General features: G+C 41.8%; 1 protein-coding gene across 2 annotated transcripts; it reads right to left on the bottom strand.

The window, feature by feature from the left end:
* Window positions 1-9,891: 9,891 nt before the first annotated feature.
* Window positions 9,892-11,271, bottom strand: LOC114844979 (regakine-1-like). Of its 2 annotated transcripts, none has more exons than XM_029132710.2 (4): window positions 11,016-11,271; window positions 10,811-10,928; window positions 10,466-10,636; window positions 9,892-10,337 (listed from the first exon to the last, which is right to left on the bottom strand). In XM_029132710.2, the coding sequence occupies exons 1-4, from the start codon at window positions 11,083-11,085 to the stop codon at window positions 10,064-10,066; spliced, it is 633 nt and encodes a 210-aa protein (XP_028988543.1). In that variant the 5' UTR covers window positions 11,086-11,271; the 3' UTR covers window positions 9,892-10,063. The 2 variants fall into 2 exon arrangements, with proteins under 2 accessions (XP_028988543.1, XP_028988544.1); XM_029132711.3 differs by having other exon boundaries at window positions 10,065-10,337; window positions 10,432-10,636.
* Between the last annotated feature and the right edge of the window lie 1,411 nt (window positions 11,272-12,682).

The raw sequence follows: 12,682 nt of genomic DNA on the forward strand, positions 1-12,682 counted from the left end.
AGATGGAAAATGAATGGCAGAACAAATAAATAGTGATAAATAATAAATATTACAGTCTAACGTTAGAAATCCTTGTAAATATTCTAAAACAATTTAAGACTGGTTGTGGATCTTGATTCCAATGGCTGGGAGGTTGTAGTCCTCTTTCCTCTGCGGGAATCCCTGTAAGCACACGAGACAGAACAGTTAGAAAAATAGCTGATGTCCCTGAGCATGTTTGTGACGTGACATTGCACGTCAGAAAAGTGAATATTAGAGAAGAAGAGGGGAAGTCTATTCACTCTAGCTCCTTGATCTTCTCAAACACCCAGTCCTGCTTCCAGTGGCTGCAGACTCTGCCCTCTGTGGTCTCAAAGCTGGAGGAGAAAAAAGAGTTCAATCACAAATTCCAGATTTTATATAATAAACGTTTTTGAGGTTAATCACTCTCTCAGATAATCTGTAGTGGCAGTTCTTACATGATGGCACGAACACAGGGTGGGTTTTTTCTTTGAATCCTGTAGCCGATGATGGAAGCTGTGATGTTACTGGTGCTGGCCTCAGTGCAGCATTGGGCCACCTTAATTTGTGCTTTTGAAAAGAAGAAAACATGCGGGTTACGAACATTTATATGAAGCAGATGGTCCAATTACTAAACCTAATAGTGTCATACTGTACGATGCAGAAGCTTAAACTTACCAGAGGTTGTTGCGACCATTGCCAAAAGCCCAATGAGGACAGCAAGGCATGCGACTCTTGTGATGCACATATGCATGGCTACGGCTTGAGATGCTGCAGAGGTTCTTTGCAGAAGCTGACCAGTAGATCTGGGAGATGAAGACGACTGAAATCCCTGGACTAGGTCTCCAGATTTTATACCCATTAGAAGAGGAACCAGGCAACTTAACCGGATGAACAGTGTTCGGCTTTCAGGCTCAGGGTGAGGTGGTAGAGGACGTCAAGGACACACTTGGATGACACATTTCCCTTTTTTGCGATTTCTTAATGGCATTGATAGAGCTGACTAAGGGGTATGAACATCTTGAAGCTAAGGCATAGTCAATCTTAAGAATTCAATATTATCATTTTGCCTTTTGTTTTTACTGCTATTAATAACCGGTAACCTGCAATTAGTACATGTATCATGTAAGCAGTAATCCATTAATATATATATTATGGATTATAACAGGCTGCAGCATGGATCTTGAGATTTTCTATTCAGGTGAAGCTAAACTGGGAAACTTAACTGCCCAGTACATCTCACCCTGATTCTGTAGATATGGTTAAGCAATTATAGAGAACATTGTGAGCATAAACATTTGTATTAAAAACTTTCAAAGTGTAGTTTAATAATGTAAACTTCATGATCAAGCATTGAAATGACTGCATTGATACATAGGACATTTGGAAATTTGAGCAGTAATGCCAATGCAGGATCATGTGCGAATCACGCAACTTAATGTGTCATCTTCCATTTGTCTTATTCCGGCGTTCACCACCCTGGTCAGTGAAGGGGTGAGAAAAGGGGAAGGAAGGACATCCTGAGGCTTTCCACCACAAACCACAGCTTTCCGAGCAGCCTCCATGCAAATTTGGTCATTTTTCTTCCTGTCCATTTCAAGTGAAATAGGCGTTACATGTTAAAGCGTGTTCTGAGTGAATACAACAAACCACAACAGCGTTGTTTGCCACTTACAGCTTACCTTAAATATACTTAAGGTGGCAAAAGACAAATAAAAAAAAGCAATAAAAATGAAAAGAAAAAACGTTATTGTTAAAAGTATTTAGATCTGCTGTCTACAATCACTTTCTCTGACGTCACTGAGCTGAGTGCAGGTAGTTAAATGGGACATATGGGAACGAAAGCCAGACAAATATGTATACTGTATAAAGATGCATCATATTTCATTTGCATACATTTGTCTCACTCCTGTCTGAGTTAACTCTATAAAATGACACCAGAATGCTACCATCCTGCTGACTGTGTGGATTTTTTTTCAAAGGCAGAATTTAAGCTTACTCTTGCTTTCTTAAAAATGTAATGGTTCTATCACTCTTAAAAAGACACTTCTGTTTCATTTTGCAGAAGCTTATAGCAACATACAGATTGGAAAAATCGCAGATCACTGCTAAGTTTGTCGTTTTACCACGTTTAACCATGTACTTTAGTTCACTGTACTGTAGCTACTGTATAAGGAACTAATCTGATCCTGTAAATGTTTGACTTGTTTTAGTGCTTTAGATTAAATCTCTTTATTAACGCACTACTGTGACATGTTAAACAAAGCTCAGAAGTTTGGAAACAGTGCGTACTTACAATGCATGTTTTGTAAGAAGTGTTCTGTAACAGATGATGTTGTCCTGTTGGCTTCATCGGGCCAGGACCTCCAGCGTGGGCTGGTGCGGTTTGCAGCTGGCATGAGAATCAGTTCCTCCAAATCTGAGGCCATGGTTCTCGACCGGAAAAAGGTGGTTTGCTCTCTCCAGGTTGGAGAGTTCCTGCCCCAAGTGGAGGAGTTTAAGTATCTTGGTAAGTATCTTCACGAGTGAGGGAAGGAAGGAGCGTGAGTTTGACAGACGGATCGGTGCGGCGGCTGCAGTAATGCGGTCGGTGTATCGGTCCGTCGTGGTGAAGAGGGATCTGAGCCAAAAGGCAAAGCTCTCAATTTACCGGTCAATCTACGTTCCTACCCTCACCTATGGTCATGAGCTTTGGGTCATGACCGAAAGGGCAAGGTCAGTGATACAAGCGGCTGAAATGAGCTTCCTCCGCAGGGTGGCTGGGCGCTCCCTTAGAGATAAGGTGAGGAGCTCTGTCACCCGGGAGGAGCTCGGGGTAGAGTCGCTGCTCCTCCACATCGAGAGGAGCCAGTTGAGGTGGCTCGGGCATCTGGTTCGGATGCCTCCTGGACCCCTCCCTGGGGAGGTGTTCCGGGCATGTCCCACCGGTAGGAGGCCCCAAGAAAGACCCAGGACTCGCTGGAGAGACTACGTGTCTCGGCTGGCCTGGGAACGTCTTGGGGTCCCACCGGAAGAGCTGGAGAAAGTGTCCGGGGAGAGGGAAGTCTGGAACTCTCTGTTCAGACTGCTGCCCCTGCGACTCGGCCCCGGATAAGCGGATGAAAATGGATGGATGGATGGATGGTGTTCTGTAACAATTTGGTTTCCAACATTCAGTTTTATGGCAGTTGAAAACCATATACTGTAGGTATAGGTTTATACAGTAGATTGCTCAATCACCAGCCAGTGGTGGCATGGGTGTCAGCTGACTGATTTCACTCTGCCGGCTTTTTTTGAATGAAACACAAAAATTCTTTTCAGTGAAAAGCAGAAATAAATGCTAAAAATTAGGAAGGAAGCGTGGACAATGTGAAAGGATTAACAAGAATGGGGATCTGCTTGCAAAAGCCCATTGACCCTGTCTGGATTGCGAATTAAAACAGAAAGAGAAAGTGCATCATTCACAAGTTCTTATCTTGCATTGAGGCTGTTAATTAAACAGCTTAAATGTCTCTGTACCACAGCTGTGTGTGACTGTATGAGCTGTAAGGCAGCTCTACTGCATCATAACTCCTGTCATATCTCTATCTTGTAGCCAAATGACAGAACAATATACTACAATACTTACACTGCAGAACACGACAATTCGCGATACAGCCAAAGGATATTCTGTATAAATGATCATAATAACACAGGACTGGAATGACAGAGTGATATAACAATAATGGATCCTTCTAATAAAATCCAACTATTTTACAAGTGACAGAACTTGCTTCATCTGGGCAGTTGAAATCCGTTTGTTTTATGCTCAATCTTCCCTTTAGGCATGCTCACTCTTGATTCTCTTAAGAGCTTATCAGTGTTACATCCTGCATATCAATAGATATGTATCTTGTTGGTCATCTCAGTGACTTTGCCTGTATGGATAAACTCATAAACGACTCTCTTGTGATGTGAATGTATTAATAAAAGTGTCGAAAGCCAATAAACCACATTACAGTAAAAACTCAAAGTAGTGATTTTCACATTATTTGTCATTTCCCTGGTACAGTATCAGTATATTTGTCTTTTCAAAAGGAAATCAAATAAGTGTTTTCTGCCACATTAGGGTCAAGGCTAGATTGAGGTTAAGATTAGGAAGGTTACATTCAGGTTACCAGTTTGGGGCAAGGTTGCTTTAACGACACCACGAAGCATCGAGCTTTATTTTTTAACACCATCAAAAGTACTGTATATAATACCTATAAATGTTACAGCATTTATGGCAATAGAATAAATAGGTTAAAAAGTATCTTCATTAAAAACATACTTACTTACTTGCAAATTAATCATAATTATATTTTTGATGTGTTTTCAGTGCAGCTTTAACTTAAATTAAATGCTAAAAGTAAATCCTTACCTGCAATCTCCCTGATTCCTGGAGGTTCCAGCGCAGGGTTCTCCTCCATACGTTTTTTATCACCTGATCACAGCATCATTCTGGCTTTCACTCTGATTTTGACCAGAAAAATAATAATAAACAAACAACTAAACACTCACCTAAGATGCATCAAATGCTCTGTGGATTTGCAATAACCAGATTGAACAAAACGCATGAACTACACCTTTTTATTCTTTCTTTCAGTCAGCGAAGGGCAAATGTAGGAGAAACTCAATATTCAATATTAAGTGCATTTCTTCGACTAAACTCTTTAGATACCTAAATTTTTATATTTGTAAAGCTACACTTAGGTAACAACACTAATACAAAACACAAAATACAAAAACACTAATGTACTTATTTACTTCCCACCTCAAATGAAATGAACTCAAACAACAGCATAGCCTAGCTAGCTAACGTTACATTAGGCTAACATTAGCACACAACATACTATTTCTTAGTAAATTTCGAGGCTTTGTGTCACAACACGCTGTAAGCGCTGTCCAATTTAATTCTGATATTAAAATACGCTTAAAATTCAGGCGAAGTAACTGTATAAGGACTCTGACATTTACATTTAACATGCCGCCATCTTGGATCTGGTAGCTGCCTTCCACTGGCAGGTTGTGTATTTTGCTAACGCACCCTGTCGGAAATTAAAGGCAACGCGGCCAAATAAGCGTTTTTTTTCTACTTCATCCAGTTCTTCAATGGTAAGTAACGCATATTCAAAATGCATATTTATATAATATACCAATATAAATAGTTAAAAATATTCTGGATGGTGTGTGCTGTGACCCAGATGCATATGACGGCCTACTTTTTGTTTGTTGATGTATCTCTTATCTAAGTGCCTAAATGTGTCTGCTGCTGCAATTCGCTTCCTCTTCTGCATGAAAGAACAAAGGTGACCACAAACCATGTGGGTTTCATTGGAACATGTAATCCGTAGTGCTTGTGTGCCTGCAAACGCCAGGAGAACAGCACAGGAGACTGCATTTTGTCTCGATGTAAAAACTGTGGTTGCACATATGAGAACAGAAGCAACAGTAGACGTTCACCTCAAAAACCTACCGGGAGAAAGCTTCCGCGTTAGAAAGCGAGAATGACGACGTAAATGTCGGTTTGTATCTTAACCTTTGCTGTCATATAATGGGTTTTGTGTTCATCCTGTGAGTCTCAGTTCATGACAACGTTTCCAGGTTATTTATATTACAAGAAAGCGCAGCTGCACTATGCAACGCTGCACTCAACCCAATCCTAAACCTACACGTTAAGACCGAGCTAGAGATTTTTCCACGCAAAACTGTCATTTGAATTGCAAATGTTCCTATAAAATATATGCAAAGACCACCTGCAGTGGAAAAGGCACAGACACCCTCAGACCACTTGCGATGAGTGGAGGGCAAAAGGCCGCCAGTGAGCCGCTGTGGTAGGAAATAAGTACTGTGCTTTCCAGTTGCGTGCGTACCTGTGGGTGCAGCGCGCTCGAGCTGCAAGCAGCATTTATGAACGTGTCGACTGTGTTGGTGGGCTTAAAAGGAGGCTGCAATGCAGGCGACGCATCACACTGTACCTGATTTACCCAGAGACACACAATGACAAGACTTGCCTTGGTGTCGCTTTTGCTTGTAACCACGTTGGTGTCTTCAGCCTCAGCTCAAGGTGAGGATTTGTGAAGAGATTGTTATTTCCTTTACTTTTGTTATTTCATATGTTTTTGTGTTCCTGTTTGATTATTGGAATAATGCTCATGGTCTCTGTTTTCTTTCAAAGGTGGGATAGGAAACTGTTGTAAGCGGACTACAAAAACACAAATCCACAGAGACTTTCTGAAGAGTTACCATGTACAACGGACATCGTCGTGTGGCATACACGTCGTGGTGTAAGTCAACTTTTATTTAAATGTGTGATTGATAAGTGAACTTGTGTCCACAGTAGTTTTTGGTTCAGAAGTTGAAGAGTCAAGATGGTCTCATCCAAAATATTCCAACATTTTACTGAAAGTGTATTTTTGTGTGTTTTTTTTTTCAGTTTCACTACAATACGAGGCAACAGAATCTGCGCTGACCCTCGTACAATGTGGACACAGACCAGCCAAGCCTTTTTAGATGGAAAGAACTGGTTTTTACATAGTCGACACATTCCCAAAAAAACATAACACTACTAAATAAAAAGGCCACAGTTCTCCTATTTTTTAAAATTTCATTTATCCAGCAAAACTATTTAGTTAAGTTAAGATATGTATTGCATAATATATTATCTAATCTTGAACTATGTGACATTTATCTGACTATGAATGTAACGCTGTAAATAATTTCCCACTGAGAAACAATGCAAAATAAAAGGCTTGAAATGTAACGGCTGAGTTTGGTGAATGTAAGAAATGAGCAGTGTATTAGATAGATGTTCACTATACTTAAAAAAGAAAGAATCCAAAACATCCCTAACTTTTATTTGGATTGTAATAAAAGCAGTCAGAAGCCAATATCAGTGAAGGTCACTGAGTATCTGCTAAAAGTTCTTAAGCTATCTAAGGTATGAATAACGTCCACTGGGGGGTGACATAATGTGCATGTAGATGACTGCATCCATGTCAGATTTAACAGCTTGGAATGTAATTTATGTGACGTATGTAGACACTAAAACTATGTAGAAGGTTGTTTTTAACATAAATATTCAACAAGAGGATAAAAAATAGGATTGATAGGTCTTTCAGCAACAAAACCTTGTGTTTAGATACAACCATATGTTATGTATGCTAATAACTTAATGGATGTATTTTCCAACCTATGTAATGTTCATGACGAGGTGCTGTGGCGGCTTAAAGCCTCGGCGCGGTAATAATAAATATAATAATAGAGTATAGCTTCGAACATTCAGAGATGAGAACACGTGTTCAAATGTACGCAGCAGGTTTTATGTGTCACACCGGTGACTCACGGCCTAGTCAGTTTAATAGCTTTCGCCCATTAAGTGGCCATCAAGTCTCGCGCCCCCCCCCCACGCCGTGACGGTGTGAATGGTGGGTCTCAGTCAGACCAGGTGGAAGGTTAGGGGGGCTTTCAGCTTGAATGTTTCCATCGTTTGGCGGCGCTTGCAAAGTCAAGTGCGACTTTCTTTTTATAACTGCATCGAGCTCGACGTGTTTACTATCTGTGGGCTGAGGGAGAAAGTACAGCTCTGCCTCAGCCTGCTTCAGCTGGGGGAGGTGAAAGGGGCTACGGGTGAGGAGTGTTTGAGGTCAAAGCAACGTTCTCTTGAACCACAGTGTAATGGGTTTTCCCCACCCATTGCTTGTTGGCCAATCATACCTACTACTAATATGACTAAGAAGCTGACTTACATAATAATTCAGCACAATAATTCCATTTAAGTAACAAAAGTATATAAAGTAATTTATATAATGTTTATATATGTTTAGCAATTAATGGGTTTGTGTTTCTCAATGTTTAACGCGTCTTTATTTTGTCTTACACCAGCAGCTTTTAAATCACACAGTCTTGTATTTGCCCTTCAAAACCTACATGACCACAGCCTCATCCTTCAGCTCCTTTGTACTGCATGAGTGTGTGGGTCTGATGGTAGGAAGATGAGACGACTGTATATTCCCATGCCCCCGTGACTTTGATTCAGTTTCCAGGGGCGAAGCTGAGCTCCAGACGGGTTAACTCTCAGTGCACAAATCGTTAAATCGCTTCATCACACCTCCACTTAATTATATTATTGTTCTTTTCCATTTCCTTTGATTTTGTTTGTCAAATCAGAATTGTCTGGTTATACAAATCACTTTCAATATTAGTGAACATTCACGTTAAAAGTTGATCCAAATAGAAATGAAGTACACGTACAATAAACAATAATAACCAGACACAGCCATGTGAGTGAATAACAATCAAACACAAGCAACAGAGAAAAATTGTGACTATAAACCTTTTGTCTCTGCAGACAGAAACCGGAAAGAACAATAACACATGAAAGAACTTTTAGTGTGCTTCACCCATAATAGACACTGTGAGATCATATCGGGCCAAGAAGGCAAAGCAATCCAGCCAGAAGCGAAAGTTCAGGAGGGAAAGGTGTGAGGTGAACGGACGCGTGGGCGTGTGACTGGCAGGAAGTAGGAGAGTGACTGTGTGTGAGTCCAGGCTCCAGCCGGGAGCAGAGCTGTGACAGTGTGCCTCATCTAGTGCCGCTCATGACACGTTGATCACTCACTTTCATTGTGGCATGCGGTCCACTGTGGTCTCGGCTGCTTTCGCTGCAGCAGCAGAAGACGCGGGTCGCTCCAGACACCTGGACTCAGCGGGTCCTAAGCGACCTGGAACGGCTCCGTCAAACATGCTGCTGGGTGAAACGTGTGATACGGTTAAAATAAGTTAAAATAAAAGTGGAAATTACACATGTGCACATGAGTCACTGGTGCGTTAGCTGCTGAATCTAACACCTGGTGACTAAAGGCGCCATGAGGCCCCCCGCTGGGGGGGTGTCAGGTCTGAGTGTGTGTCTGCTACCTGCACAGCGTTACTGAGTGTATCAGAGCAGTACCAGCTGGCAATAAAATACTTCAGTTAATGTGTACTCATACTCTTGTACTTGTAGTTTTTTTTTCACATTCAACATGGAATGTGTGACATGTTGCATCATTCGTGAGGTGCTTTTTCTTTCGGTCACATGTTTACTTTCTTCGTAGAGGGGCTGCAGTTCCACTAATGCTGTGCTGATTATGGCGACCGCAAAAAAGAATAAAGTACTTTCACACACACACACACACACACATACACATACGCAGGGCCTCCAGGATGTGGTGGCTAGGTTGGTATGCAGCCCCCCTCCCTTGTTCAGATAAAGCAATACATTGTTTCTGTAAAGACAAACAGGTGAAATTTTGTTGCATAAATCGCTCTGACAATAAAAAAGACAATATTTCTAAACTGATATAAAACTTGACCTTTTGTTTAGTCGTTCAACGCGTCCTTCATATTCTCACAATTTAATAATTGATTTTATTATGGCTTGTTTTTGTGGATTGGACCTGCGCCCCGTCCATGAGACCCTGGAGCTGCTCAAAGCAACAGCTGTTTGAAAGGCCTGAACTCTGAGGGTCGAGGCCTCGGCTCCGCTGACGTTCTCCTGTCCGGTCCCTTCTTAAAAATGTGGAAAGGATTTTCCTCCTTGGCAACGGCAGGTCCAGCTTTTTAAAACCTATTCACTACAATTCGGGCTTGGATGGTTTTGACGGGAGCCTGAGCATCACTGCCTGCATGAATCCACCAATATAACTCAGCCTGAAGTGCTTTTTCTAACCAGCTTTATCTGAACTTTCTCTCAGATTTTGTTTCTTGTCGAGCTTTGCTGTCAGACTTTAATCTGTAGGTTTCCACTCGGCCTATCAGATTCAGAAAAGTTTCGGTGGCGCTTTGAATGCGTCACGAGATTATTCGATAGCACGCACAGATGGGTAACACAGATCATTACTCATAACAAGAACACATTATTTGCTCATAGAGATTTATTGACAACTTAAAGAGATGCGAATATTATACTTTGAGACACAAGCTGTGGCAGACATATAAATATATATTGCAAATATATAATGAAGGTTTTGACAGACAAGTTTGCTCAGGTTTCTGTTGGGGTTCTGTTAATTAAATATAATACATTTCAGTCCAAAGACACAGAATGTTCGCAAACTACGTGAACTTTCTTCTTCATCCACTTTCTCCCACTCCTGCCCTTCCTCAGCCGCCTCCCTGGACGCCTGCCCTTCTTCTTCGGTCTGCTCGTGGATGTGGAGGACAGGGTCGCTTCATTGTTTCCCTTCATGTGCAACATTTGTGGCTCCTTGTCCGTCTTTGCGGCGGCGGCGGTTGTCCAGGTGCTGTCGGGGTCCGAGCCAGGTGATGTCAGGGTCGTTTGTTCGGGCTTGGTCGAAATCCTGCAATTGATCACAAGCTATTAGAAAAGTGCACACTAACAATTTATTGGGCTTTAATAAATAGAGCGCTAAAGTCTCTTTGCAGCCAGGATACCTGTACAGTTGTGCTTTCAAAGAAAGTATTGCACCTTTCTGACAAGGGTGACGCGGTCGCTCTTGTTGTGATGGTGCTCGTTGATTCTTCTGCTTTGTTTCCCTGCAGTTTTGATGCGCTTCTCCGTTCCAGCATGGAAATAGTCTTTATAGCCCAGCTGTCGCTAGGGTCAGAACAGATCCTTTTTCCCATTTTTGTGTGAAACCTGTCATTGAAAACAAGCACTTATTAGACAAATGCGGCTTTAAATGGAGTCCAAATGTATGAGTTGTGATTTTAGAAGTTCTGCTTCTGAACTAACTATTCCTCATTAGAAAGCAGCAATTGGATCACAAATGTGGTTCTTGGTCTGTTTTTTTTTTGTGTGTGTGACACTTACACTACAGCTTTGATGGGACAGATGCCCTCCGACTGATTGGTGTAGTGCCTAATCCTATTAAGGGGGATGCCTCTGGTATTTGACCATTGCTCACAACAGTTTGACACACGTCCATGAGCTAAACAGGACACATAAATAGAAAGAAAGATTAACTTTAAACCGTATTATTAATACATTCAATCAGTCAGTAAGGTTTAATACTCACTGCTTGCATGGGTCAAGCTCATCCATGCAACAAAGCAAAGGAGAGCGACTATCATCAGGCTAGATCTCATATTTCAAACAAGACGCTGGCCTTGTCCCTCTGGTTGAGCGTAGAATCTTTTAGCACAAGCGTCCGCGACCTGAATCCCCCCCACAGACAAAGTTTTTTGAATCGTCCGCAGTCCCCGCGTGCACCTTCACAGCTGTTCCATGTGATGAAGCGCTCGCTGTCTGTCTGATCGCTGGGGGCTCGATCGGGGCTCTTTTAAGGCATCAGCCCTTCCGCCTCGCTCCTACATGTCTTCTAACCAGTCAGCGTGGAGGATGTGTCGCCGTGGCCACACACTGGGGAGAGGAAACATTGAGCTCACCTTGTATGAGCCAAAAAAGAAAGAGACCACACATCTGCCCACAAGCCCAACTGTAGCATAGCTCAAAGCGCAAGGCATCGTAGACACATGCACACAGAAATACTCATCACTTTCCTTTACACTCACTTTGAAAGCCACAAATGGACTGTTCTTTATTGGTGTAGAAGCTACAAAACGCTATAAATATAACCAGATGTCAGATTAGGCGGGGGAGATTTGCTGTATTATTTAGGTAACATAAATCATTATATTATATCACCAGGTTTAACCTCTTTGACACTTGATGTTTCTCAATGGCTTTGAATACATTTTGTGCCCACTCAGGTTGCTCACCTTGTTTTTAATGCATGGTTGTGTAAACATGGCCTCACTACCATTTCCTTCACTGTCAGTCCTTCACGTCATAATAGAGAGTTGTGAAAGTCCCCCTCGTGCGAATGTGTCATTTGAAATCACTTGCTGTAATTAGTGGATTTTGATAATTAGGCTCCTTCTGCTTCAAACCCTGTGGTCAGTGAAGCCTGGACAGTGGACCTTATGGTTTGATCGTGTGGATTTCTTTAAGAGGCTGCTCCTTTAGCTATGCTAGCTGAGTGTGCTAGCACCAGCACGTTGCCTGATCACTAGGTTTCTGGTTAGCCCGGCACCCAGCTGTGCAACCAGTCCTTCAAACTCAAAGTAAACACACACGCGCCAGGATTTGGGACTTCATATGATCAGATAAGAAGAACCCTGAACTGTTTTTATTTATTCATTTATTATTTTTCTGGGTACCGGCCATGGCTGATAGCAATTGATCTGCTGGTAAAGTAAAAGAGTGAAACATATGGAAACAAAAACAGATACACGTTTATTTAAAGCCATTAAATGTGGTTTTTAAGAGTCACATCTTAGCTCAGAACAAAAGGAATAAGGAAACCAACCCCCCTGCAGCCTTTTTGATCACCTGCTTCAACTCATGCATGACTCACATGCTCTAAAACAGGGGGTTGCTCATTGCTTAACGTCAGTTCCAGTCTATAACAATAGACCAGCTTTTTTTTAAGGATTACATCGCGGTAGAGATCATTTTCCTGATATGAAACACATCAGTGGTTCAAAGCACACACACACACACACCCACACCCACACACACCTATATACAAAGACACATTATGAGCAGCGTATCGCAAATGAGAACAGTAATTAAAGAGCGTCTCATAAGAGGGATATATTTGGCTGCTGTCTGGTGTCTCTGTTTAATAAGAAGTCTGCTTCAGGCAGATCAAGGTTTAATTTTATCCTTCATCCAGCACTG

This window comes from Betta splendens, chromosome 17, assembly GCF_900634795.4.
Source record: "Betta splendens chromosome 17, fBetSpl5.4, whole genome shotgun sequence".
Classification (NCBI taxonomy): Eukaryota; Metazoa; Chordata; class Actinopteri; order Anabantiformes; family Osphronemidae; genus Betta; species Betta splendens.

Bases quoted from the DNA above. Each gene is read 5' to 3' on its own strand.
- LOC114844979 (XM_029132710.2), bottom strand. From the start codon at position 11,085: ATGAGATCTAGCCTGATGATAGTCGCTCTCCTTTGCTTTGTTGCATGG. The intron at 10,929-11,015 runs GTGAGTATTAAA...TGTCCTGTTTAG, and splicing joins GAGCTTGACCCATGCAAGCA to CTCATGGACGTGTGTCAAAC. The intron at 10,637-10,810 runs GTAAGTGTCACA...TTTCAATGACAG, and splicing joins TGTCCCATCAAAGCTGTAGT to GTTTCACACAAAAATGGGAA.